General features: G+C 42.1%; 1 protein-coding gene across 2 annotated transcripts in view; it reads right to left on the bottom strand.

Moving 5' to 3' along the window:
- Positions 1 to 410: 410 nt before the first annotated feature.
- ESF1 (ESF1 nucleolar pre-rRNA processing protein homolog) overlaps positions 411 to 27,717 on the bottom strand; it is an 88,247-nt gene continuing 60,940 nt past the window's right edge. Inside the window, exons 10-13 of one of the 2 annotated variants that reach the window (XM_040351281.1) lie at positions 22,380 to 22,491; positions 17,617 to 17,693; positions 11,333 to 11,479; positions 411 to 1,106 (exon numbers count right to left, since the gene is read on the bottom strand). In XM_040351281.1, coding sequence (XP_040207215.1) covers positions 813 to 1,106; positions 11,333 to 11,479; positions 17,617 to 17,693; positions 22,380 to 22,491 — 630 coding nt within the window. In that variant the 3' untranslated portion in view covers positions 411 to 812. The remainder of the gene's footprint in view (positions 1,107 to 11,332; positions 11,480 to 17,616; positions 17,694 to 22,379; positions 22,492 to 27,717) is intronic. The other variant, XM_040351280.1, reaches the window with a different exon arrangement.

Genomic DNA, 27,717 nt, shown 5'->3' with positions numbered 1-27,717 from the left:
CCTCTTAAGGGGGCGAGCAGGAGTGTCAGGACGCCCACTAACACACAGCTCCTTTCTCTATCTGCAAAGTAGAGTGTCCTGACCCTCCTCTCCCCCCTCAAGAGGCTTTCTCCACACCAGGGAGAAAGCCTCGCATTACTGTGTGGAGTTACAGACAGAAGAACAGGAAGTGAGGATTTTGCAGAAGAAATAAGAACATTTAAAAGCAAAATTGAAGGATGAGGTAAGTGAAGGAGGACTGCACTAAGGTAAAGGAAGCTATTTAGAGAAAAAAAAATTTTCCTTTACAACCCCTTAAGGGCATTTATGCACGCTCACTTCTGTGTCCTATTTTCAGAATGTACAGAATCAAAGTATGTTTGAATGAAAAACAGCCAATTTATAGTATAAATAGACTCAATAAACTAACAAAGCATCAGACGCATACGTTTTAGTAAACATTGTATATTTCATGTTTTAACAGTCTGTGGGGGAGATTTACAAATCACGCATAACACTTCTTTCATGATGTTTCTCTTCTATGTTCCTTAGCGATTATGAAAAATATACAGTTGCATTTGTACCTCAGATGCATATCATTTACATAAACAACTGCATAATTAAGCAGGTTGAACATATTTTGTGTTGGCATTCCATATGCAACCCACTGCAAATCTCTGAGGTGGCTCTTCCGTTATCGCTGTAATACTCTCTTTAATAAAAAAAGATTTATTTATGTGCTGCTATATACACAGGGAGGCCTGTTTGGACTGTCAGTCTAATCTGCAGCCCCACGCTGTTTGCAGACGCTGAGTGTTATGTATATTGCACAGCTATTTTGTTTTTTGCTTTTTTGAAGCCTGGAATTGCTGGGTTTTGCTCTTGACAGACTTCAGCAGTAAGGAAAGGGATGGGTCCTTTTTCGCAGCAGATGTTCCCGTTTTCTGTCCTGTCCATTGTGTCTTTACTGTCTCCGTGTGGTCTTTCTGCTCTTGCTCTCTTCTTCTAGCTTTTTCTTCCAAAACTCTTTCCGTTGCTTTTGTCTTCTTGAAGTTGGAATCTGAAGGATCCAAGTTGTATAGATGAGAGGTGTACATGGCGTTGAATCTTGAATCGTCAACATTGATCTGAAAAAAGAAAAGACAAAATGTTATCAAATGACCCTGTATAGGGTAGTGCAGTTTCACAAGGTAAAAAAAAAAAAAAAAATCATCCTTTTCAGTGAGGAGGCAATAGGCTCTGCAGGGGAATTCAAGACTTTTTTCACCAAATATTTCCACCGGAAATTCCAGGTATGAAGAACATACATATACGGGGGCCAGATTCAGATAGGTTAGCGGATCTTTAGATTTTTCTGATTTACGTTACGCCGCCGTAACGTAACGTTTTTGTGGCAAGTGCTTTATTCAGAAAGCACTTGCCTGTAAAGTTGCGGCGGCGTAGCGTAAATCCCCCGGCCGAATTCAAATTCGGCGGGTAGGGGGCGTGTAATATTTAAATCAGGCGCGCCCCCACGCCGAACGAACTGCGCACGCGCAGTCCGCAAAATTTCCCAGCGTGCATTGCTCCAAATGACGTCGCAAGGACGTCACTGGTTTCGACGTTAACGTAAATTACGTCCGGCCGTATTCGTGAACGACTTACGCAAACTTTGTAAAAATCGGCACGGGAACGACGGCCATACTTAACATAGGATACGCCGCACATACCCCTCATATAGCAGGGGTAACTTTCCGCCGGAAAAAGCAGAACGCAAACGACGTAAAAAAAATGCGCCGGGCGGTCGTTCGTTTCTGAATCGGCGTAACTCCTCATTTGCATATTCGACGCGTAAAAGATACGGAAGCTCCACCTAGCGGCTGGCCTGGAATTGCAGCCTAAGATCTGACGGTGTGACACAGTTGCACCTGTCGGATCTTAGGGATATCTATGCGTAACTGATTCTCTGAATCAGTCGCATTGATACGACCGGCCGGCCTTAGAGATACGACGGCGTATCAGGAGATACGCTGTCGTATCTTCTATCTGAATCTGGCCCACTAACTGTATATACTGCTGAACTGTGTTTGTGTTGGCCACAGAGCCTCAGCAAAGTTTTATGTGCGAAGAATGCCCAATTCAAATTAGTGACCTACATTTTATTAGCGGCAAAATTACCGTATTTATTGGCGTATACCGCGCACTTTTTTGCCCTTAAAATCAGGGCAAAATCGTGGGTGCGCGATATATGCCGATACCCGCATCCCGCGCCGTGTTTGAACCACTGCGCCGACTACTGCCAAAGTCTGGAAGCCTGGAAGTTCATGAGCAGATCGACAGGTTCTTAATCAATGAGAAACTGGCCAGCATCCTGCTGGACATGAAAAATAAATTCTCCCAGATATGGACCCTGTGGATACAATATGCCCATCCATCACTGTCCATAGAAAGCTAGAACTCATTATAGTAGTCCAGATTTGATTCTGGATCTCTCCTGGTGTGCTCTTCCACATAGCAGCTTATTGGGCACATGTAGGACGCAAAGTTTTATTCCCACTGCCGTATACATCCCGGTTTCCTGGTGCCAGACTTACTTTGCGGTTTTCAGATTTGTTTTGGGCATTCCCGACGCTCACTCCCCTACCCACCTCTCTTTCCCACCTTCCTACTGTGGACATCCTTCCTTCTTTCTTATTTCCTTCTTGAAGATCATGTTTATTCAGACTTGATGTCTTGATCTGCTTATTGTTCCGTGGCCTGTGACAAATTTACCTGGCTCATTGAAACCTACTCTAACTTGCAGGCTACAAATTTTGCTTAATTACATGCCATTTATGCTGTCGGATGTTTTTTCTCGGCAGCTACTTTCCAGCTGTCAAACATCTTCCTGGCAATTTCAAAAAGTTTTTACGCTATGTTTTGTACTTTCATTTTTATCAACAAAAACTTATTGAAAGTGAAAGTATCCCAGACAGCAGACTAGGGCCGAAACAACTAATCGATTATGAAATTAATCGATTACAATTTTCATAATTGATTAATCGGCCAGTAACATAATGGGGTTAAAAAAAAAAAATGAGCCCTTTATAGTACAAAAAAGCAAATTGCTACTGTAAATATTACTTTCACTGTCCCACAGTAAAAAAAATTAACCCCTTACAGTAGCAATTATTTGCTCTTTTTGTACTTATTTTGTTTTTTTTTAACCCCATTATGTTACTTAACATCTCAGGATGGGGTCACACCTTTTTTTTTTATGCTTTTTGCAGAAACACACTACAGTTCAGTTACATGTTTTCCTATGGGACACATTCACATCCATGATTTTTTTTTTCTGCTGCTGCGTATTTGCAAAGGGCAAGGACTTTTTAAACGCAAAACGATGCTATTTTTTTTTTTTTGTTCAATATACTTCAATGGAGAAGCTGCAGAAAAGCATGTAATGTGTTTTTGTGGCAATTTGTGTTTTGTAATCTGCCCAACAACAAATTGGCCCAAAAAAAATGTAAAAATGCATTTTTTTTTTTTTTTTAAGGCTATTATCCGATTAATCGAAACAATCGGCCAACTAATCGATTATGAAAATAATTGTTAGTTGCAGCCCTAACATTTTGCATGCAGAACAGATGCCCACACTGTGCAAGTCTTCTACATAGTCATGACAGGAGAGAGGCAAAACCACAGACAGCTATATTTAACCAAAAGGCACGAGGTGATCGTTTTCAGCCAGATCAGTCTTAGATCTGCCCTCTGTTGGAGAAATAGTCTATTGAGTACTACTGTTCCCACTTTGTAAATCACAGTGAAGAAAGGATAACACAGAAAGGGTCACACAGAGCGGATCCGTATTGATCCGCCCCGTGTGTGTCCGTCGGCTCAGCGGGGATCATCCGTAAATCCCCGCTGAGCTGTCGGCGGACAGGGCGCTCCCCGCACACTGTGCAGAGACCGCCCTGTCTCTCCTCCGCTCGCCCCTACAGGGAATCGGATGAATACGGACCGTGTGTCCATATTCACCCGATCCGTTCCGCCAGACGGAAGAAAAATAGGGTTTTCTTCCGTCTGAAAAAGCGGATCTTTGCGGAGGCGGATGTTTGCGGACGTTAGCAGATGCTCAATCCACTAACGTCTGCAATGCCATAGGGCTTCATTACAAGTCCGTTTACGGACTTGTAAAAAACGGACCGTTTGTCCGCCCGTGTGAAAGGGCCCATAGTCCAACTTTCAAAAAACAAAACAAAACAAACAAACAAAACAAATAATCATCTAGAGCAAGGATATGCAATTAGTGGACCTCCATCGAAACAATCGGCCAACTAATCGATTATGAAAATAATTGTTAGTTGCAGCCCTAACGATTATGAAAATAATTGTTAGTTGCAGCCCAAAAAACGGACCGTTTGTCCGCCCGTGTGAAAGGGCCCATAGTCCAACTTTCAAAAAACAAAACAAAACAAACAAACAAAACAAATAATCATCTAGAGCAAGGATATGCAATTAGTGGACCTCCAGCTGTTGCAAAACTATAAGTCCCATCATGCCTCTGGGTGTCATGCTTGTGGCTGTCAGAGTCTTGCTATGCCTCATAGGACTTGTAGTTCTGCAACAGCTGGAGGTCCACTAATTGCATATCCCTGATCTAGGGGGTTATTTACGAAAGGCAAATCCACTTTGCACTATAAGTGCAAAGTGCACTTGAAATTGCACTGAACGTGCAACTTGGAAGTGCAGTCGCTGTAAATATGAGGGGAAGCTCTGCTGCTTTTATTATCCAATCATATGCAAGCTAAAATGCTGTTTTTTATTGTCCTTGCATGTCCCCCTCGGATCTACAGCGACTGCACTTCCAGTACACTTTGTTTGCACCTGTAGTGCAAAGTGGATTTGCCTTTTGTAAATAACCCCCTAGTGATCACTAGCATATTGATTTCCTGACAAGCTCCTTTTGAAGGCCTTTGTGGACTGCTTTTTGTTTACATCAGAACTGCCTCTCTCCCCATACAAGTCTATATGAATGCAAAATGTATTTTAAAGCAGGTAAAATGCAGGGGTGAAGGAGTTTAACTGCAGATCAAATGCACCTGAGATTGCCAGTGTTTAAGAGCTAAGACAGTCAAAGAGCCTAAGATTTCTATAATAACCGATTACAAATAAGTAACAATTGGCTAGGTAAAATGATGCCGTCTGTCCCAAACTCCTGGCCTATATTTGGCCCATCAAGAACAAAAGTTGGCCTGACCTATTCTAGACTACATCTATGCTATAAAACCGGATCTGGATGGCGCACTTGTCGACCGGAGCATAAAGGAATGATTTACATGGATCTGCCTACTATCTTTATGATAACAAATCTTATCATAAAAGAATGACATTCTTTTTTAGAAAGGTAATGCTATACCTTGCCTTATATTGGATCAGAGTACTGGATGTGATTGGCTCACCTCGCCATACCCTAACCGATCATACTTTCATGAAGTGTCCTCTAAAAGGAGGCCTATTTTAGTGTTTTTCCTCGGACTGATGTTTGATGAGAGGAGTCCCCTAGTCATGAATAGCATCATGCTGACATTGTTTAACAACATCTTAAAAACAAATAAGTCCGTGGAATCTACTGGCTCAGGATCATACAGATTTTATTTTGAGAATAACGGGTTAGAGATGGAGAACTCTATTACTGGATAGGAGCAGACACAAACTGTGTTGGCACAATGTTTTATAGCGTACACAAGCGCCATTAACATTGTAAACCTCCCATAAATACATCTTTTAGGAACTGAACATAGTGATCTCATGTATTCTAATCAAAGACATACCCATTGAGTTCCATGTTCTGAATAAAATGCCTGGAGCCTTACTATGGTCTTGGGACACACTAGTGTTCCATTAACCGCTTAAGGACCGTCCCATGTAGATATACGTCGGCAGAATGACACGGACAGGCATTATCACGTACCTGTACGTGGCACTTTAAATGCCTGCCGTGTGGTCGCAAGTGCGCCGCCGGCGGAACGCTCGCGACCCTGCCGCCTTCCCCGTGAGTCAGACCGCGGGACCCGCGGACTCGATCGCCGCGTGGATCCCCGTGATCGTGTCACGGAGGTATAGAGCGTAAACAAGCATCTCCTTGCTCTGCCTAGTGGGAATGACACTAATCTCAGCTCAGTGTACTCGGAGCGGAGATCAGTGTCATCTGACATAGAGCCCATCCCCCCCTACAGTTAGAAAAAAAGGCAGGGAACATTTAACCCCTACAGCGCCACCTAGTGGTTAACCCATTCACTGCCAGTGTCATTTTCACAGTAATCAGTGCATTTTTATAGCACTGATCGCTGTATAAATGCCAATGGTCCCAAAAAAGTGTCAAAAGTCTCCGATGTGTCCGCCATAGTGTCGCAGTCACGAAAAAAAAAAATCACTCATCGCCGCCATTACTAAAAAAAAAAAAAAAAAACATTAACAAAAATGCCATAAAACTATCCCCTATTTTGGAAAAGCTATAACTTTTGCGCAAACCAATCAAACGCTTATTGCGATTTTTTTTTACCAAAAATATGTAGAAGAATACATATCGGCCTAAACTGAGGAAAAAATGTTTTTTTATATATTTTTGGGGGATATTTATTATTGCAAAAAGTAAAAAATATTGCATTTTTTTTTTAATTGTTGCTCTATTTTTGTTTATAGCGCAAAAAATAAAAAAACACAGAGGTGATCAAATATCACCAAAAGAAAGCTCTATTTGTGGGGAAAAAAAATACATCAATTTTGTTTGGGAGCCACGTCACACAGCCACGCAATTGTCAGTTAAATTGACGCAGTGCCGAATCGCAAAAAGTGGCCTGGTCTTTGACCGCCCAAATGGTCCGGGGCTGAAGTGGTTAATTAAGGTTATCGGAGAGCTAGTCTTTTGTCCCTCAGATTTATATTTTATTATATAAATGGTCAGTTGGTGCTAAAGTCATCCATCCAATTGTAAGATATCAAACTAAATCCCAGCTCTCAATCTGCAGTAGAAACTATCACTATCCCTACTGGGAATTTCATGCATTTAGCAATATGAAAGCCAAAGAAAGGGTAGCATGTGGCGCTTGAGAGGAGAGTATTTAGGCCTCTTTCACACGTGTGGACCAATCATTTTATCAGTTCAGTCAAAGAAAGAACAGATGAAGTTTACATCGGTTTGAATCAGTTGCTCATCAGCTGCTCATCAGTTTCTACATTTGTTTTTTTACATCCACTGCCAATGCAAAAATAGACCGTTTGTCAGTTTACATCCGTTTTTCGTCCATTAAATTTATTTATTTTTTAACAGAAAAAAACAAGAGCTTTGATCCGTTTAAAAAAACAGATGTTGACGGATGTAAACTGATGTAAATGGATACTAAGTTTACATCCGTTTTTCCATAGAGATGGATTGATGTCCGTTTTTCATCCTTCAACAGGATAGATGAAAAATGGACAAACGGTCAGCATGTGTGAAAGGAGCCTAAAACAAACCTGTTCAGCTCTGCATGGATAAAGCTCAAGTTTGATTTACAATTTCCCCCCCCTTTACATTAATTTTTACATACAAGGCCCCTTTCACACCTGTGGACAGTATGTCCATATTTCATCCATCCGTTTTTGGATGAAATACGGACATGCATGTATCCCTATGGGATAGCGGGTGTCAGCAGATATGAACATCCCCTGACACCCGATCTCATCGGTCCCAGCTATGGTCCGATTCTGCAGACGGAGAAAAATCCTATTTTCCACCCGTCTACGGATCGGGTGAACACGGACAGACGGTCCGTATTAATCCTGTCCCCCCATAGAGGAGAGCGGAGATCTGACAGGACGGTCCCTGCCCTGTCATCTGCAGGCATCAACGGAGCGATCCCTGCTGAGCAAGTGGATTTAAGAAACGGATTCTCACGGGATCCGATAGTGTTAAAGGGCCCTGTAACGGAATGACCCGTGACACCCAAAGTCTTTGTGAGGATGGAGGATACTCCTGTGTCAGCGTCACTGATAACTCTTGGGTCTGAGTCCACTCTGTGCCCTTTGGGCATGGAGTGGCAAGTGAATCATAATTCATGTATTACATGAGATTTGACATCACTGATAGTTCGTATTGCAGGATTTTGAGACACTGCAAGATGTTGGTTAATTGTGACCCCAACCAGTCAATAGTGACTCATCTCTCTCTGAAGACTGTTAATATGTTAAATAAGGCTAGCTTTTGAAAGGCCTTTAATTGTGTGATAACACTGTCTAAAACCTATTGATGCTCAGTGGTGTGAATATGTGTCAAGCTGCATGCGGAGACGAAACGTCTGCCTAGGAAACTCAGTGTGTGATGGGGTTGTTATGCTGTTTAAGGAATGTGCAGTGATTAGACATGATAATTATAGGCCGGTGCCGACCGGTCTAGAATGTTTAAGTAATTAGCCTTAGTGTGTGATTAGGGGGGTGGAGATCTCATTGTTGCTTTAATGCCTTGTACTGTATAAAAAGCTGAGAAGAAACCATTAAATTGTCATTACATTTGGAACAAGCACAGAGCTGTGTCTCGTCTTGATTCTGGGCAAATGAAATGGGATCGGGTCCTGTCGGTTGGAGTGTCGATAAGCTGTCTTGGATGTGATGGAAGGTCGTAAACGGTGGTGACCGTTACAGGCCCTTACACTTTTTTCCCCCTTGCATACATTTTTACATATAATGGCCCCTTTCACACTTGTGCAACTTCGGACATCAGAGCCGCATGAAAAATTGTACCCCTTGATTCTCAATGATAACCATTCATATCTGTGCGACTTCAAAGTAGTCCCTGTACTACTTTGGTCCAACTTTGATGCGAGTTGAGGTCCACAGACCTCAAGTTTACACAGACATTCCATGAAATCGCAGGCCACAAAATCGCGTGACTTTCAAGACGCGGCAGTGTGAAAGAGGCCCAAATCTGCAACAAAGTAGAATTGCAATACATGAAAAACATTGTTTTACATGGACTAGCTCTTGAACGGGAAAAAAATTGAAGCCATCTGGGCAAGAAAAGCACTAATACAATCTTAGAAGAAAAGAGATCAAAACATAATTATTACATTTCTATAGAAATAATGACAATGATGTCTGTAAGCGGTATTTTGTGGGCAGAGGAGAACAGAACTAAACTAGACAACAATAGCTGGGTTGTATTCTCTCTATTGAGGAACACCATCATAAAAACTTGTGTTGGAAGGATTTTCCCTAAACCTCAACATTGGAGACATGGATTCCATTACCACTTAGATTGAATGTGCTTTTTCGTTTTAAAGCCAAGGTAAAATGAAAGCAGCGAATAAAATAAGATCCCCTTAACTTTGACGCTTTTAATGTTCAGAAATATAAAGTTGCATATCTAGAAAACGATACATTAAAGAAGATTTCCAATAAAACAGTGGCCTGGATTCAAGAAGCAATTGCGCCTGTGTAACCATAGGTTACACAGCGCAATTGCTTACTTGCCCCGGCGTAACGAATGCTCCTGATTCAGGAACCTCGTTACGCCGACTGCAGCCTAAGATCTGCACGGCATAAGGCTCTTATGCCCGCATATCTTAGGCTGCCTTCTTGCGATGGCCGCTAGTAGGCGTTCCCGTTGTGCTCAGCGTATAGTATGCAAATTGCATACTAACGCCGATTCACAGCGTTGCGCGAGCCCTGCGTACGCAATTTACGTTGTTTACGTACGGCGTTTTTTTGCGTAAGGCTGCCCCTGCTATTAGCAGGGGCAGCCAATGTTGCGTGTTCCCGCGTCGCGAAATTAGAATTTTTTTTACGTATTTTGCGTAAGTGAATCGTGAATGGCGCTGGACACCATTCACGTTCACTTTGAAGCAAATGACGTCCTTGCGACGTCATTTGCCGCAATGCACGTCGGGAAAGTTTCCCGACGGAGCCTGCGCTCTACGATCGGCGTGGGAACGCGCCTAATTTAAATGATTCCCGCCCCCTACGGGATCATTTAAATTGCGAGCGCTTGCGCCGGGCATTTTGCCGACGCGTCCACGCAATTTACGGAGCTACTGCTCCGTGAATCAAGGGCAGCGCAGCAAATTTGCGGGGGCGCAGGGCAAAAACTTTGCCCTGCGCCTCCGTAAATAATGCGCAATTCTACCTGAATCCAGCCCAGTGTCTCTTATTATGATTTCTCTGCACAGTTATTAGTCCTCCCAGAGCACCTGAATGGTCCCAATTAGGCCCATTCAGAATCGCTTCTTCCAGGACAGCAAGGAATTTGTATAGATAAGGCCCATTTCACACTGCCGCCACTTAAAAGTTGGGCGATTTTGCAGCCGGATTTTGATGCGATTTCAAGGAATGTGTAAACTTGAGGTCTTTGGAACGCAACTCGCATCAAAGTTGGACCAAAGTAGTACAGGGACTACTTTGAAGTTGATGCGACTTGAAGTCGCACAGATATGAATGGTTATCATTGGGAAACATGAGGTACGACTTGTCATGTGACTCTGATGCCCAAAGTCGCACAAGTGTGAAAGGGGCCTTAAATGCAATACGCGATTTTGCTAGCCAGGGAGCAGTGAAATACATGTCTTGTAAAACAGAGGAGTGGTGGGTGGAGAGCTCCCTTATTTCACATTTGTGTAAACAGCAAAAGAGATTTCTAATTTAATTAACAGTTAGGCCCCTTTTACACTTGTGCGACTTTGGACATCAGAGTCGCATGACAAGTCGTACCCCATGATTCCCAAAGACAACTATTCATATCTGTGTGACTTCAAGTCACGCCAACTTCAAAGTAGTCCCTGTCCGACTGATGCAAGCTGAGGCCCATAGACCTCAAGTCATCAATCAAATGAAAAAAATAAATAAAAAAAATAGGCCTCCTTTTAGGAAGACACGTAATGAAAGTATGATCGGTTAGGGTATGGCGAGGTGAGCCAATCACACCCAGTACTCTGATCCAATATAAGGCAAAGTATAGCATTGCCTTTCTAAAAAAGAATGCGATTTCTTCTCATCATAAAAGTCGCTTTCCCCGGCTTGTTCATTCCCCGACTTAGTTGGGGTAGGCGGTACACTTTGGTGGGGGTGGGTCAGCAACACCCCGTGACCTTTGACCTCTGGGAACCCGCCTTCTAACCTTTGACCTCTGGGGGAGGTCCCTGTTCCAATTCCTTCAATGGGAAGAATAACCCTAACCCATGCAAATTATTCCTTTATGCTCTGGTCGGCAAGTGTACAATCCAGGGCCGGTTTTATAGCATAGATGTAGTCGAGAATAGACGGTAGTCGGTAGTTTACCACATTGCTCTAGAAAAAGAATTTTAGCAGAGCACCATAAACGTGTACTCGTATACACCATCACTACATGAAGAGGACAATATACCTGGAAGTTGTCTTCTACCAAGTCTTCCTTCTTCTTCAGCCTTTTCTTCTTGCTGCGGCTCAGATTCTGCTGCTCCACAATCTTATCATAGTTGAAATGCTTCCGATCATCTTCTACATCGTCCATCATGAGTAGTGCCATCTCTGCCTGCAATACACACAGAAATCATATCTCCATATCAGAACTGCACTATGAAAGCATCACAAACTCTCTGTAAAAGTAACTTGAGGTGTTACTGTATGTATACCAGTAGAATATGCACAGAATTAACTCTACACAATCCAAACTCCCTTTCAGGGTTGCCAACTTTTTTTACAGTTTGTAAAATCAATAATTGTTGCGTATGTCCATGAATGTCAGTTATGGACGTGCAGCCTACACGACCATATTGGAAATTCAAGGACAGACGCAAAAAGTACAGATTTTACAAACTGTTCGTAAATTTACTGAAAGTTGGCAACCCTGCTCCCTTTCATTATTGTTTATATGAAAGAGATTATTATTACATTACATTATTGATTATTCTTTAAAGTGGTTGTAAACCCACTTTTTTTACTTTTACCTACAGGTAAGCCTATAATAAGGCTTACCTGTAGGTATAAAGAATATCTCCTAAACCTGCACGGTTTAGGAGATATTCCCCTCGCAATGCGCCGCTGATTGCAGCGGCGCATGCGCAGGGGGGATCCTCGGCTAAAGGACCGGCAGCTGCCGGACCTTGCCGAATTTAAATCTCCCGCGTGCACGTGACGTCATCGCCGCTCCAGCCAATCACAGCGCTGGAGCGGCGATACCTGGAAGACACGCCGAGTCAAGATGATTTCTCGCTCGGCGTGAACCAGGTAAGTTCTACACACCTCGTTCCGAGGTAAGTATTTCATAATGAGCCAATATGCGGTGCTTATTAGCTCATTATGACTTTTGCCTTGCAGGAGAAATTTTTTTTAAAATTTTGATGCAGGTTTACAACCGCTTTAAGAGATTTTGGAGATAGGCATGCAGCGGGCTGTAAAGATGCTTCCATTGCGTTTAAACCCTACTAGGGTAGAGATCAAGCAAAACAAGGACGCTGGAATGCTCTGGAGCAAATGGTGGTACTTCAAAACAACCAATAAAAAAACCGAGTAAACCCTATTGGTCCGGGGAGCTAGTCTCTGCAGCACAGTACTTCCTAAAGGAGACCGGTAATAAAAGTATATGGAGGTACAGACTACTGACCGCGTTCTGAAAACACTGGTTGCCTGGCTTTCAAGCAATCAGTGTTTTGTCTCTGGCTAAAATATTTTATGAGTGATTTACCTAAAACTAGTAAGCAGATGAAACATTCAGACTTTGCTAAAAAAAAAAATGTACCCAGTCAGCAAAAAATATGAACCCAGAGTGTCAGAATGATAGCCATGGAATAAGCATTCCCAGTGAAAGGTCATAATGGCAGCCTCGGCATTTGCCATAAAAAAAAAAAAAATCCCTTTAATTCTAAGCTGTCAGTATGCAAACCTATAAATGACTACACTCTGCCCTCCAAATTAGAGTCTAGTTAGGTCAACGTGCTCCCTAACCTGACCACCAAAGACCCTTTTCAGCAGACACTTCCAATTTGTGGTTGAAATTACCACCTTTTATTTCAATATCTGTTAGTTGTCCAAAAAGAGAAAATGGCTATTTAAACTGATGTTAGACACCAATGGAGCTTGTTACTCATTATAAACTTTTTTATCTGTAGGCTCCAAACGGAAACATATAAAACTTGGGAACAGCAGTATGCCGGCGTTCCTCCTGAGCTAGAACGAAATGTCTCTCACACCTGCCCTGTGCTTTAGTTAAAGATGGTCTACAGCTAACGGCCATCTGAAACATACCTCTGCAAACACTAGCCAAGAGCTCAGTTTATGAGTGTTATGGCCCGTACACACGATCCGAAAATTGGACAAAAAATACAGCTTTCGACACGATCGTATGATATAGAGAGAAGATAGTCACCGCTCCAATAGGGTATGTGGATGAATCCGTATCCTCTCAGAGAAATCCAGGTGCCGGCAATGCACGAAGCAATAGTAGAAAGAAATGTTTGGACAGCCGCACTCTGGAAAAACCTTCTTGGTTGCCTTTTATTGATAAAAGTTTTCAAACGCCACACATCACAGCAAAGACAGGGGCATACAGCTGTATGCCCCTGTCTTTGCTGTGATGTGTGGTGTTTGAAAACTTTTATCAATAAAAGGCAACCAAGAAGGTTTTTCCAGAGTGCGGCTGTCCAAACATTTCTTTCTACTATTACGATCGTATGATAATCGGATCGTTCGTACAGAGCTTTTGAGAGCCGATCATGACAATTCATCTGATATTATTTGATCGGACAAGCACACAAATTTTCCTCATACGATACTAGATCGTACGATTTTTGTTTAGCCAGTAGTTGTCATCCGAAAAATACAATACAAATACACTACAACACATGACATCACTTCCGATATTTTTTTTCTGTCGTATGAGAAATTTTGTGACCTTAATAATCTATTTAATTTCTACTTGCGACTAGTAAACTAAAAAAGTCGAGCAATCTGTCGTCTGGTGTACAGGCCATAATAAGCTTTGCAAATTCTGCCTTTGCTACTCTTTCTAAAGGCAACTTTAATCAGAACCTGCCATGTATGAGCATTTATAGGAATCAAAATCTCTACCCATTCATTTTGTTATAACAGTATGCTTATCTCTTGGGGATTTGTATGTGTAAGCTGTTTCTTTTGTTGTATTCTTTCCTTTTCAGGGCAGAAACCTCATCTCAATGTAATGGCTGACCTTTCACCTGCCTGAGCTCAGGTTTGATAATTAATAGTTTGTCAGGACTACCAAGAAGAGAAGGTTTTCTTACAAATTATCAAGACATACTTCTGAGGGACCGTTATCCAGACCAGTCCAAGAAAGGGGAAGATTCATTCTATTAAAAATGTCTGGTTCTTTTTAAAGTGAATTTGCACTTAAAAACTAAAAATTTGCTATGTTATATGGAAATGTTTTAAATATTATATAAACCCAAGCAGTGCCCTGCAAACCCTTTTGCCCAGTACAAGCGATTGGTTTTCCTGGCGGTCAAAAGGCCACCGGGAAAACCAGACAACCGGCTAGGTCCCTTGTCCCCTGTGCACACGGCCGGATTTCCCAACAGGAAAACTGCCAGGAGAACTTTGGTCGGGAAAACTGGCCGTGTGTATGCTCCCTTGCAGGGAAAAAAACACTGCGATTTGCGGTGTTCTAATTTTTTAAACCATAGTTTTTCTGTCAGGAAAACTGCTAAGGAGCATACACAAGGCTGGTTTTCCTGGCCAAATGAAAAACACGTCAGTTTTCCCGACGGGAAAAACGATCGTGTGTACTAGACATAAGTTTGGATTTCCTCCTAAAAAAAAACGCAGTTCACATCCTAGTATGTGAGAAGGCCTAGGCTCTTCAATACCCCCAGCCTCATAGCTGTATGGTGTGCAGTGTAATATCTAAGGCACTGCTGTCTCTGATTGCTAGCCTTGGAAAATTTGAAGAAAGATTTGGTGATGTCACTACTGTGTGTCTGTGTGGAGGTGGCCATCTTGGTGGAGGCAGGGCTTTACTTCCTCATGTAAGAGCCTCCAGGAAGAGCAACAGTGTTCTCCCTGAAAGGCTCTAATATGAGGAAGTAAAGCCCCGTCCCTACCAAGATGGCCACCTCCACACAGAGCTATAGTGCAGAACAAGGCACTGTAAGTAACAGGGAAGGATCAGCTGCAGAGAGATCACAGGTAACATGGGTGGCTAGTCCTTCGCTCTCTACCTATTGTTTTTGGTATGGTCTGCAGAGTTCAGTCTGCTTCATCTAACCAAGTATTATATTAAAATACTTAGTAGAATAATTCAATATAATCCCCAAACAGACACGAATGGTGAGCATACACAATCCTGAAACTTCAATCTTTTACTACGTCTGGCAGGGTGTTTCTGCATCCTTCCACCCAAAGTGTCTTTGCAGTGAATTATTATGCATGTATTTTCTGACCCTCTATGGATAATAAAAGCTGACCCATGTATATGTCCACAACAAAACGTGTCCCTTTAACCAATGCAAGCAGAATGATCCACTAAGCTGTAAGCCTATCACATCTAGGGTGCTTAATTCAGCACTAACACACCATGGCTGATCACTGTCAAGAACAGGAGCACTTCTTCCAACCCAGTAATGTAATTAGCATTCAGTGTAAACGCTCCATGGCGAATGGGGAGACAAAAAAACGCAACCAGCACAGACACAAAAGGTGTCCGACAGAACAGAGAGAGAACATAGAAACCCTGAGTCACGTGTTAACCCGGATGAAATAAACCATGAAATGTATCATTACACACTGCGGTGGTTTTGTGATCCGCCTGCCAGTCCACAGGCATTTCACTTAACAATCTGAGGAAAAAGAACTTTCGTTTTTCTTTCCAGCATTACACAGCGGGGTGGTTTTTCCCCTTAACTAGCCATAAAATCCAACACAGTCCACTATTTCCAGTCTAGGTTTCACACCATTATACCCAAACAAAGAGCGGCACATTCAGAACACAAGTAATTCTGTAACTGGCGAGGTTCTGACCGAAGAAGATTGGAGCAAAGAAAATGGAAACCGTCACCTACAATAGTAAATGCGCCTAGGCCATGAAGGATGAAATCTTATTTGTTCCTATGGACTCCAGATTTGCTCTGGTTGTCTTTGATTTATAGATCTGCCCTGTTGTTGTAGATCGGATGGTACAAAGGTAGAAATCCCAAATTACAAATAATGAATAATTAGCATCGAAAACCGGGTGTCTACTAATTTATAAGAATCTTTGCCTATTCAGGGGGCAAGTGTCTCTTATGTCACCCAATCATACTCCCTTCCTATGCTTTGTCACTGCTCTGTCTGCCTGTCATAGGCCTAAATCTAATCCTTGTGTCCGTTAGTGATGGAGATTAAAGGGATTGTAAAGCTACTTTTTTTTTTAAAATAACAAACATGTCACACTTGCCTCCACTGTGCAGCTCATTTTGCACAGAGGGGCGGGCTATGCGGTTGCCGATTCGTTGGCGCCGCCCATGTGACGGCGCCGACCAATTAGAATGCTCCAAAACGTCCCTCCTGACGAAGGACGCTTTGGACATTCAGCTCAGGGGATTTCTGAGGTGATTATTTTGATAATAATCGGCAGCGGCTTTGGCAAGCATCGCGCTGAGTGTGTGAAACTTACGAGAGCGAGAGAGAGAGGGAGAGAGAGAGAGAGAGAGAGAGAGAGAAACTGAGCTTGATGTCGGGGGTGGGCGGGACCCAGCAGCCATCAAACACCAGCCAATGGGATGGTATCTGGGCGGGCAGCTACGTGTATGTGGCCCCGTCGCCTTTCTTAAGCAGCCCAATCATTGGCTGGTGTAATATATCTGCTGGGTCTTGGGTCTGCTGAGCTCAAGTCTGACAGCACTCTCTCTCTCTCTCTCCTCTCTGTTACTTGTCAGTTTCACACACAGTTACACTCGGCTCAGTGTGAAACCTGCCAGTGCCACCGCCAATCAATGCCACCAGCCAGTGCCAATCAGTGCCATATGTCAGTGCAAACCAGTGCCACCAGCCAGTGCCATCTATCAGTACCACCCGCCAGTGCCAGCCAGTGTCACCCGCCACTGTCAGCCAGTGCCACCCGCCACTGCCAACCAGTGCCACCTGCTAGTGCCCACTGTTGGTTCCAAATCAGTGCCACCTTCTAGTGCCAATCAGTGTCATCTGTCAGTGCCAACTGCCAGTGCCAATAAAGCCATCTGACAGTTCCAAACCAATGCCACCTGCCAATGCCAATCAGTACCACCTGCCAGTGCCAACTGTCATCTCCAAACCAGTGCCACCTGTACTGAGGACATCTAGTATGTGCTAGAGTGACAGTAGCAAGCAGAAAAGAGTGGAGTGTGTCAGTTTTCCCAATTTTTATATTGTGAAAGATATGGTTACGCTGAGTAAATCGATACCCAACATGTCACGTTTTTGTGCGCGAGCTTGGCGGGACGGGCGTGTTTTCTGGCTCCTAACTTTTTTAGCTGGCTCCTAGATTCCAAGCAAATTTGTCAAACCCTGGTTTGGATCCACTTTAAAATACAACGCAACACTTTGTTTAAAAAAAAAATTGAACATAGTGGGTTAAAGATTAGAACCTGGGTCTAGTCAGAAAATCTTGCCCCTACTTTCCTGAAAGTTCTACGCTAAATCTCTCTACTTTCATAGGAGAAAACGCTAAACCATTATACTCACTTTCCGCTTTTCTTTTTCTTCCTCATCATCAGAAGATGCCTGTTCATTCTTTCCAGCTGTAAATTTCTTCTTCATACCTATGATAGATTCCAAAATCAAACGTGTTGACATTTGTAGTTTTGTGCCATTTTTAATCCCCAAAACATCAGTTTATTAAAATGTAAAACATAAATCTCAATAAATTCACATGATTGACAAAGAAGTGGAGACTTAAAGTGGATGTAAATCCTCCATACACCCAGTGAAGTGAACAGCCCCAGATGATACACAGAGATGAACCAAATCTCCCTACATAAGTTTTACATCCATATATGCTGCCTTTACATTTATATACCGTTTAGAAAGTTCGGATCCTGTTAGGAAATGTTCTATTCCTGGATAATACAGTGTATATGTCTGGGCATACAGCCAAGATAGCTAAAATTGCTGATTGGAGGAAAGACACACACCCATTCTCTTCATAGGCAGAGACGTTTTGTAATAGGGCCAGCTCCCTGCTAATCTATTTTAGCAACCTCCCCTGACAGAAATTTCAGGCTGCTTTTATCTGATGTGTCCGAGAATTTGTCAGGAGTTATCAGGCTGATAACAGAGGAACGGGTCAGGAGACAGCTATGGGACTTTGCTCTTTAAAGAGGGATAACAAAATACTGCAGATACATGTCCTCAGCTCAAATTTCATGAATTGGGTTTACATCCACTTTAAACGGAGATCCAAAGTGGAACTTCCGCTCATCGAATCCCCCCCCTCTCCGGTGGCACCTTTGGGGGGGGGGGGGTGGATGACAGGTATCCTTTCCCACTTCCGGAAGTCCGGCCACGATGTCACCGCGGGGCTCCCTCCTCCTCCTCCCCTGGCCGCCGGGCTAATAGGAGAGGGGCCTCGTGCATACGCAGTAGGGTTCCCGGCGTGAAGCTGAAAGGCTACACTGCCGAGTTCCCTTACCCGCAATTGCAGCACCCGACAGCTGATGGAAACATCAGCTGTGGGTGCCGACATCGAGGGACAGCAGGACAGGTAAGTGTCCATTTATTAAAAGTCAGCAGCTGCAGTATGTGTAGCTGCTGGCTTTTAATTTTTTTTTACCCCGGACCTCCACTTTAATATGTAGTTGGTTTATATCATATCTGGCTTTAGAGGGCGCACTAAAATGAATATGTAGGTTTTTGGTCACATAACTGGCATTAGAAGGAATACTGAATGCATAGGTAGGCTTTTGTCAAAAGATTGGAATTGAAGGGAGCTTGGAGCAAAGCTTTCTCCATTAAAGTAGAAATAAAAGCAAAACATTTTTTTTTTTTGGATAGAGTAACGGAAGGTTGTAACCCATATCCATTTTTTTTGCCATTTGTGTCCTATTGGGGAGATTCCCTTTCACTTCCTGTCCCATAGTCAAAACAGGACAAGAGGAACCCCCCATGAAAGTGAGGGAATCATTGGTTGTCACTAGAACTAGTGTCCCCCTTGGAGAATTTTCCCTTTATTCCTGTTCTGGTGACAACTCAATTTCACATTCTCGCTTAGTGATAACAATACACAGAACAAATAGAAAAGGGTGATTTTCCCTAATGGGACACACTCTGCAAAAAAAGGCAGATGTTCTAACCCATCTCCACGCCATCCAAAACAAAGTTTTGCCTTTAGTTGTACCTTAAGTTTTATATTTCAGGTCTTCTGGCAAGTCATTTAAAAAAAATCCTCCCAGGAAGACTTTTAATATAGTGCTTTCCTCCAGACTATGAGTGTTGTGACGTCAGTATGCCCCTCAGTACGTCAAAACGCTCTTAGTCCGCAGGAAAGTGACTATACACAGATCACCGAGCTGTTACAGTGTCACGGATACAGGCGGGATTTATGAAATTATGGTGAAAATGTGGTGTGCTGCAAGCACCAATCCCATGTGAGTAGTTTTATTGGCGCGTAAATGAAGCTTTTTATAAACATATAAGCACTATTGTTGGCGATTTCTTCTTTTTCCCTTGGGCTATGCAGGAGCAATAAGGAAGGAGGAGGAGGACCCTGAGAATTCCATCTACAAGTCCTGGAAGGACAAAAAGCGTTTTTGCCCTCACTTAGTAGCAAGGTGAGAGCACATCTGATGTAGAGCTGCACCATTCTGGCTAAAATGAGAATCACGATTTATTTGCTTAGAATAAAGATCACGATTCTCACGGTGTAACATCTTCTTTCACATTATACGAAAAAAATTGGGCTAACTTTGCTGTTTATCTATTTTTTTCATTCATTAAAGTGTATTTTTTTTTTACCGAGTTTGAAAAACCGCTGCGCAAACACGGTTTTGACATAAAATAATGCAACAACCACCATTTTATTCTCTAGGGTCTCTGCAAAAAAAAAAAAAAAAAAAAAAATTATATATATATATATATATATATATATATATATATATATATATATATATATATATATATCTATCATGTTTGGGTGTTCCAAATAAATTTCTAGCAGAAAATAATGATTTTTTACTTGTAAGCAACAAATGTCAGAAAAGGTTTGGTCTTTAAATGGTTAAACTTCCTTCATTTACACGCCGAGTTCTTTCCTTTGATAAAAGAATGAAAAGATACTTTGTTTCCACTTATTCCTATTAAAACTTGGCAAGCTGCCTGGATTTTTTTTCCAGCTGTGAGAACTCTCTGCACTTGTTAGAAAGATTGTGACATGTTTTTTTGAAGATCGGGAAGGGGAAAAGATCGCAAATTTCGATTCTTCACGATGAATCGTGCTGCTCTAATCTGATGGTGAGGGAGCACGAGTGAAATTGCATATTAGCACTGCAAGAGGACACATACAAGGAAAAGTATTGCATGAAGAGAAATCACCATTTCAAAGACTGTTCTGCTATTTGTTTGGATCACAACTTGTATTGCACTAGATTGTTGAGGACTTTATTTTGGCATTGTACCATTCTGTTTAGAATTATATTCACCTTTTTGTGGCACAATAAAGGATGTTTTTTAGAATTATATTCACCTTTTTGTGGCACAATAAAGGATGTTTTAGTTTAAGTATGCCATGATAGTAATAGCGGTTATTTTTGCACAGGAGTTGTATACAGTGGAACCTCGGATTACAAACATATTCTGTTCCAGGAGAATGCTCGTAATCCAAAGCACTCGCATATCAAAGCGTGTTTCCCCATAGAAGTCAATGGAAACGTAAACAATTTGTTCCGCATTGACCTCAATGGCATGCAATACCACATGCGGCCGGTAAAACAAAGCTTGTTTAGCAAAACGCTTGTTAACAGCGTTACTCGCAACTCAAGGTTTCACTGTATTTAACACATGTGGAATTATACATAACAAAAAAGTGTGAAACAACTGAAAATATATTTCATATTCTAGGTTCTTCAAAGTAGCCACCTTTTGCAGCAGACACATCTCTAGAACTGGTAAGAGGAGACTGTGTGAATCAGGCCTTCATGGTAGAATATCTGCTAGGAAACCACTGCTAAAGAAAGGCAACAAGCAGAAGAGACTTGTTTGGGATAAAGAACACAAGGAATGGATATTAGACCAGTGGAAATCTGTGCTTTGGTCTGATGAGTCCAAACTTGAGATCTTTGGTTCCAACCCCCGTGTCTTTGTGCGACGCAGAAAAGGTGAACGGATGGACTCTACATGCCTGGTTCCCACTGTGAAGCATGGAGGAGGAGGTGTGATGGTGTGGGGGGGCTTTGCTGGTGACACTGGATTTATTCAAAATTGAAGGTATACTGAACCAGCATGGCTACCACAGCATCTTGCAGCGGCATGCTATTCCATCCGGTTTGCGTTTAGTTGGACCATCATTTATTTTTCAACAGGACAATGACCCCAAACACACCTCCAGGCTGTGTAAGGGCTATTTGACCAAGAAGGAGAGTGATGGGGTGCTGCGCCAGGTGACTACCTCTTGAAGCTCATCAAGAGAATGCCAAGAGTGTGCCAAGCAGTAATCAAAGCAAAAGGTGGCTACTTTGAAGAACCTAGAACATGAAATATATTTTATTTATTTTTATATTTATTTTTGATGCCTTCAGTGTGAATCTACAATTTTCATAGTCATGAAAATAAAGAAAACTCTTTGAATGAGAAGGTGTGTCAAAACTTTTGGTCTGTACTATATATATATATATATATATATATATATATATATATATATATATATATATATATATTTGTTGCTTGCAAGGCTTTGCTCATAAATGCAGAGAATAAGGTAAAATAAACTTCGATTTGAAAACCCTTTGCAATACTCCATAAATGCTGACCTCATACTAGTCATACTAGTTAGCCGTTTGCCTCTAATTTCTAAACTTTCTGAAACGAACATGCAGCAAGAAAGGCAAAATTCCTAATCGGTCACAGACAGATGGTATTGAAGACTTAGAAGTTGTCATGAAAGTCAAAACTTTTGAGAAAGGTGAGCGATTGCAGCTTTTCTCAGCAAACGTGTCCTTTAAGGCTCAGTTCACATATGAGCCGCATGTGGCTCACAGCAGGGGTCCGGTGCGTCCTGGTTCACCGTTTCAGGGCAGATTTCAGTCTGAATTTTGGGCTGAATTCAAACCTGAAATGGAAGAAAAGACGCACATCGTTTTTGTGTAAAACACATGGCACTCGCTGCGGAGATATGTGAACCGGCTCCACAGACTCCGTCAAAATCTTCTGCTATTGCGAATTGGATGCATTCGCAATGGTGTGAACCAAGCCTAAGACAATGCAGGACTTACGGATTGTTCTAATGCTCCGATTACCTGGTTTGTTCAATTCCTCAGAAAAGAAAGGATCACTGAAATCAACATCAGATGGTATCTCATCTTCTTTCTCATCATCATCATCATCTTCTTCTTTTTCTTCTATGCTCCCCTGCAAAACATATGATGGTAGACACGCTGCATGAGCACAGAGGAAGCTACAGGCTGGCTTTATTAAGAGGTGTAGAAGAAAAACTACAAAACTAAAACAGCATCTCAAGCACTCATGAAAGCTTTCATATATAATGAAGGAATTTGGAAAAATTGAAATATGAGCTACCTTTTTAAAATAATCAAATAACCAATGAACCTTCTTGCAATGAGAGATAACCTGAGATAATTCTGTCCCCCAAGTTAAATATGCTGTAAAGGAGCAAAGCTTGCCTACAGAACAGAAAACGTACTAAGGCATTGTGGAAGACAAGCTCTTCTTTGCCCCAATGCAGACATGCCAAGTTGTGCAGAGGACACACAAATCTAGTGCGATACAGGTACTAAATCATCAACCTGACCTGTGTAGATCCCGTGTGACTCATGTTTACATCCTCCCCACTGTACTTACCTCTAGGGCTGCCAAGCTGCCAGTGGTATAGGGGATTTGAAACCCCCGCTCCCTGCTCTTCCTCTTTTCTGTCATCACTTACAGAACAGACCAGACAGATTCTGATTCCAGGACCAAGTAGATGGATTCTGATTGGTCAGTGCTGTCACATTAATGTTGCTGACCAATCAGAAGCCCTCTGGTTCTTCGGGATAGCGCTGACAAAGAAAAGTGGGGAGTTCACTGAAAAGGGTGTGGGGGGTGCTGACAGCTTGGAAACCCCCGGAGATAAATACAGAGGGAGACCGGGGGGCTGAGGATAGTGTCCGGTGTTAGGTCACCCTTACATTTTTTTCTGTAAAGATGAACACATACACACACACACACACACGAGAAGTATTTGATTTTTTCTTTTTTATCTTACTTAACTAGGCATCTGTGCCCTGCTGGCTCTAAGGCTGAGAACTGAGTGATCAAACACTGCTGATCGTTCAATTCTCCCTGCCACTCTAAACAGAGAGCAATGAAGTTTCACCCCCAGTATTTGTAAAAATTTGTTGACTTTTAAAAAAAAAATTGTGGGTGCTTGGAGCTCCTTTTTTATAGCGAGGTTCCACCTGCGATTTTTTTTTTAAGTCAGCAGCTACAAACACTGTAGCTGCTGACTTTTAATGAGGACACTTAGCTGTCTAGGTGCCCGCGATGTCGCCCCCCCCCCCCGGAGGCCAATCCTTTCATCGTTGCAGGTCCCGGCGCCACCATGCTCACTAAGGGAAACAGGCAGTGGAGCCTTGCAGCTTCACGGCTCGTTTCCTACTGCACATACGCAAGTCTCGCGAGCTCTGTATGACTGGGCGTCTGCTCTCTGGGATACACACAGTTCCCAGAAGGCAACGCGCACCATTCCCCAGAAGACAATGCAAGGATGAAGACCAGCCGCGGACTAGGAAGAGGAAGATTAGGAAGATCCACATAGCAACCGCAATTTCTGGGAAGTAAAACTTTTTTTTTGTAGAATTTTGGTGACATTTTATTTTTTTAGGGTGGACCTCCACTTTAAGGCCAGGCCTGATTATAACATGCAGGTTGTGTAGGTTGATCAGTAAAACATCAATTATCATTTATTACATTTTCTGTTCTGTGGTAGCTGCGGTACTTAGTAAATACAGCACTTTTGCAAAGTTATTTTAGAGTCGGTTCACACTGGGGCGACACGACTTCCAGCGCGACTTTCAGAGGCGACTCCGACACGACTTGAGCATGAACCACAGGGCGATCTGGGGCGATTTACAACACGACTTGAAGTCGTCTCCAGGACAGGAGACTTTCCAGTGGCCAATCAAACAACAATCAGCTCCCCTAGGGGAGGGAGGGAGAGGTTTGCCTGAGAAATGTATGTTATCTTCCTGGAAAGTCGCTTCAGTTAAGACAGTGATCAGACTTGGAGGCGACTTCCATTGAAATCAATGGGTACAAATCGCCTACAAGTCGGATTGAAGTAGTACAGGAACTTCTTTTGAAGTCGGAGCAACTTGAGTCGTGTGTATTAAAAGCGCTCCCATTCACTTGCATTGTTTTTCTCGACAGCGCGACTTGGGACGATTTGAGGCGACTTCAAGTCGGATCCCAAGTCGCCCCAGTGTGAACCGGCTCTTAAGCGTGAACAGCAGCACGACTTACAACGCGACTCAAGTCACCTCCAGGACAGGCGACAAAGCCAGTGGCCAATTAAATAATAATCTGCTCTGTGGGAGGGATTTGCCCTTAAAAACTATTTTCACTTCCTGGAAAGTCGCTTCAGTCAAGACAGTGATCCGACTTCTATTGAAATCAATGGATACAAGTCGCCTAGAAGTCGGATTGAAGTAGTACAAGAAACCTTTTCTGAAGTCGGGGCGACTTCAGTAGTGCACATTAAGACGGCTCCCATTGAATTTCTAATGTTGGGCAACTTCAAGTCGGATCCCAAGTCGCCCCTGTGTGAACCGGCTCTTACTACTTGCCTGAATTAACAATTAGCTAATTAATAATGTACAGTAATTTGTAAAACAAAGTATTTTGTTTTTTTATAGCCGGAGGGAAGACATCTTAAAAAATTAAATAAAAATATAGTCACATTTCCAAATGTGGAATGCTGAAAAACTAACAGCATCTGTGATTCTCAAATTTATTTCTAAAAGTAAAAATAATTTTCTCAGGGGAATTTTTTTATCATGCACAATCTGTACTTTTTTTCCTACACGGCCAGGTAAACAGCAAACAAAACGACAGAGTTTTAATAAAGCGTTCAAGATGTCTAGTTTCTTGGTCTGCAGGTTATATAAAATGCTCTCCTATTTGATCAACAAAAGATTTATTTTTCTATATAGGGACCGGTTACATCTTATCTGCTGTACCACCCACAATCTAAGAGCTGAATAACTGAGCCATTTGAAAATATTACACAGCAAAGATAGAAGTATGTAGAAGGTAAATACTGTGAGACTTGGTGGGGATTGATACCATAACTGCTATCATGTTTGATATTTCTGGGAAAAGTAAAATAAATGATGAGGTCATTCAAAGTGATTGTGCAGGTCTTGTTGCGCAGTGCGTTCCTCAGAATGCCTCCGTGCGACGACGTTCTGAGATCTTTCGATATGTTCGCCGGCACGAATGAGCTTTCTGAGGCCTCTCCAACATTCCAAAACACAACGAAAACAAAGATCAAAGCCCATGCACAGCTACAGCAGTAACAAGCTTATTTTTCTCTCTGTCACACATGTTTGTGATTGATGTGCAAGGCGAGCGCCAGGCCGACATTAAAACACGTGGCAGGCGGTAGAAATATACACAGCTTCAGCAATATGGGTTATATCTCATGCTGGATGAGACTGGGACCTGGCAATACATAGTAACCTTTCCCAAACAGAGCCAAGTGTAAAAGAAAAAAAAACATCCCAATGGATTCTCACAAATGGACCACTTTTGTTGCATCCCAGAAGTAAAATATTTGCTAGTAAAATTGAAAGAGAAGTTCATATTTCTTAAAAAAATAATATGTGTGTGTATATATATGTGTATAAATAAATATATATATACATACACACATACTAAAACCTTGGTTTGAGAGTAACTTGGTTTGAGAGCATTTTGCAAGACAACCAACATTTTTAATAAGTTTTGACTTAATAAGTAGCGTTCAGTCACAACTGAGTATAAAGGTAGAAGAGAGACGCCTCAAAGTGTAGCAATATGGTTACATTTAATGAAGGTAAAACATTTGGAAACTCGCATGGTTGATGATTAAAACAGGCACATCTTAGGCTGCATTCACACCTGAGCGTTTTGTCGCCTGAAGCGCGACACTCAAAAAACGCTAGAGGGGAAAAAATACATTACTGTCTATGAAGATGATTCACATCTCCACTCCAAAACGCCTGAAGCCGAACGCCTGAAGCTCGTTTTGGGCGTATTTGAGCGTTTCTATTTCCCATAGAAAGTAATGAAAACGCTCGATTCAAGCGACTAGCGCGACAACGAGCATTTGCTACGGGCGTTTTGTCGCTTTAATCAATAGAACATTTCACCCAGGCAGAAGATAAAAAAAATCTACCAACATAGCAACAAGTGATGAAAAGATGATCATTTTTCCTATTGGCTAAAATAAAAAATGTCAAAGTACAAAAACGTCGGACGACGCTGTATGCAAACGCGCAAATACACATGAATACGCGCAACAAAACGCCGGAAAAAAACGTGGGAAAAAAATGACCGAACGATCTACGCTCAGGTGTGAATGCAGCCTAAGTATGCCGGCATGTCCATATAGACCGTCCTCCGCACTGCCGTTGATGTCATTCCTTCCACGAGCAGTTCAAGCCTCGCTTTCAGATCGCTCTACTGCAGGCTAGTTTTCCCGGTCACGATTGCAGCCCGACAGCGGAAAGAGCCGGCAGTGAGGACGACAGTCTATGTGAATGGCTTTACCCTGTATCCCTGCATACTTAGATGTGCCTCTTATAATTATCAACCATGTGAGTTGCTAGATGTTGTACCTTCATTAAATGTAACCATATTATTACACTTAGAGGCGCCTCTCTTTTTATATGAACTATAAACTGAAGGACCTATCAATAAATGGTTGTGGAATGAATTATTTGAGTTTTCGTTATTTCTTATGGGAAAATTTGCTTTGATATACAAGTGCTTTGGATTACAAGCATGCTTCTGGATCGAATTATGCTCGCAATCCAAGGTTTTACTAATATATATCTATCTATCTCTCACACACACACACACACACACACACACACACACACACATATATATATATATATATATATGAGATACTGTATGTTCCTTGCTAAAGAACATTATTTTTTTTATCATGTTGGGAAAGTAGCTCACACTTTTATCGAAAACTAAGGTTTATTCATCATTTTAGGGTACAGACTTACATGACCCCACCACACTATCTTAACAAGAGGAATAAACCCCTTAGATTTTGGATTTGTGAATGAAGGGAGGCCTGCAGATACCTTTTAGAAGACTTGACTATGAGTATAATAATAATAATAAAAAAAAAGTTTTAGAAAAAAACTATTTTGCAGGGAGGGTACAGAGTGGCAATACTACCACTGTACACAATATTTATACATTATAATAAAATAGAGAATAAGCAAAGGTTTTTTGACTTTGATGAAAGTCAGATACAAGTTCCAATGAACATTTTTTAATGGTTAAATAATGTCCTATCAGCAGTTTTGTGACCTTCACGTCATTCATGTTTGGCAACTCACAGGACTTTCCACCATC

Source organism: Rana temporaria, chromosome 4, assembly GCF_905171775.1.
Source record: "Rana temporaria chromosome 4, aRanTem1.1, whole genome shotgun sequence".
Classification (NCBI taxonomy): Eukaryota; Metazoa; Chordata; class Amphibia; order Anura; family Ranidae; genus Rana; species Rana temporaria.
Note: the sequence above shows the minus strand (reverse complement) of the source record. Positions and strands in the feature narration are given on the sequence as shown.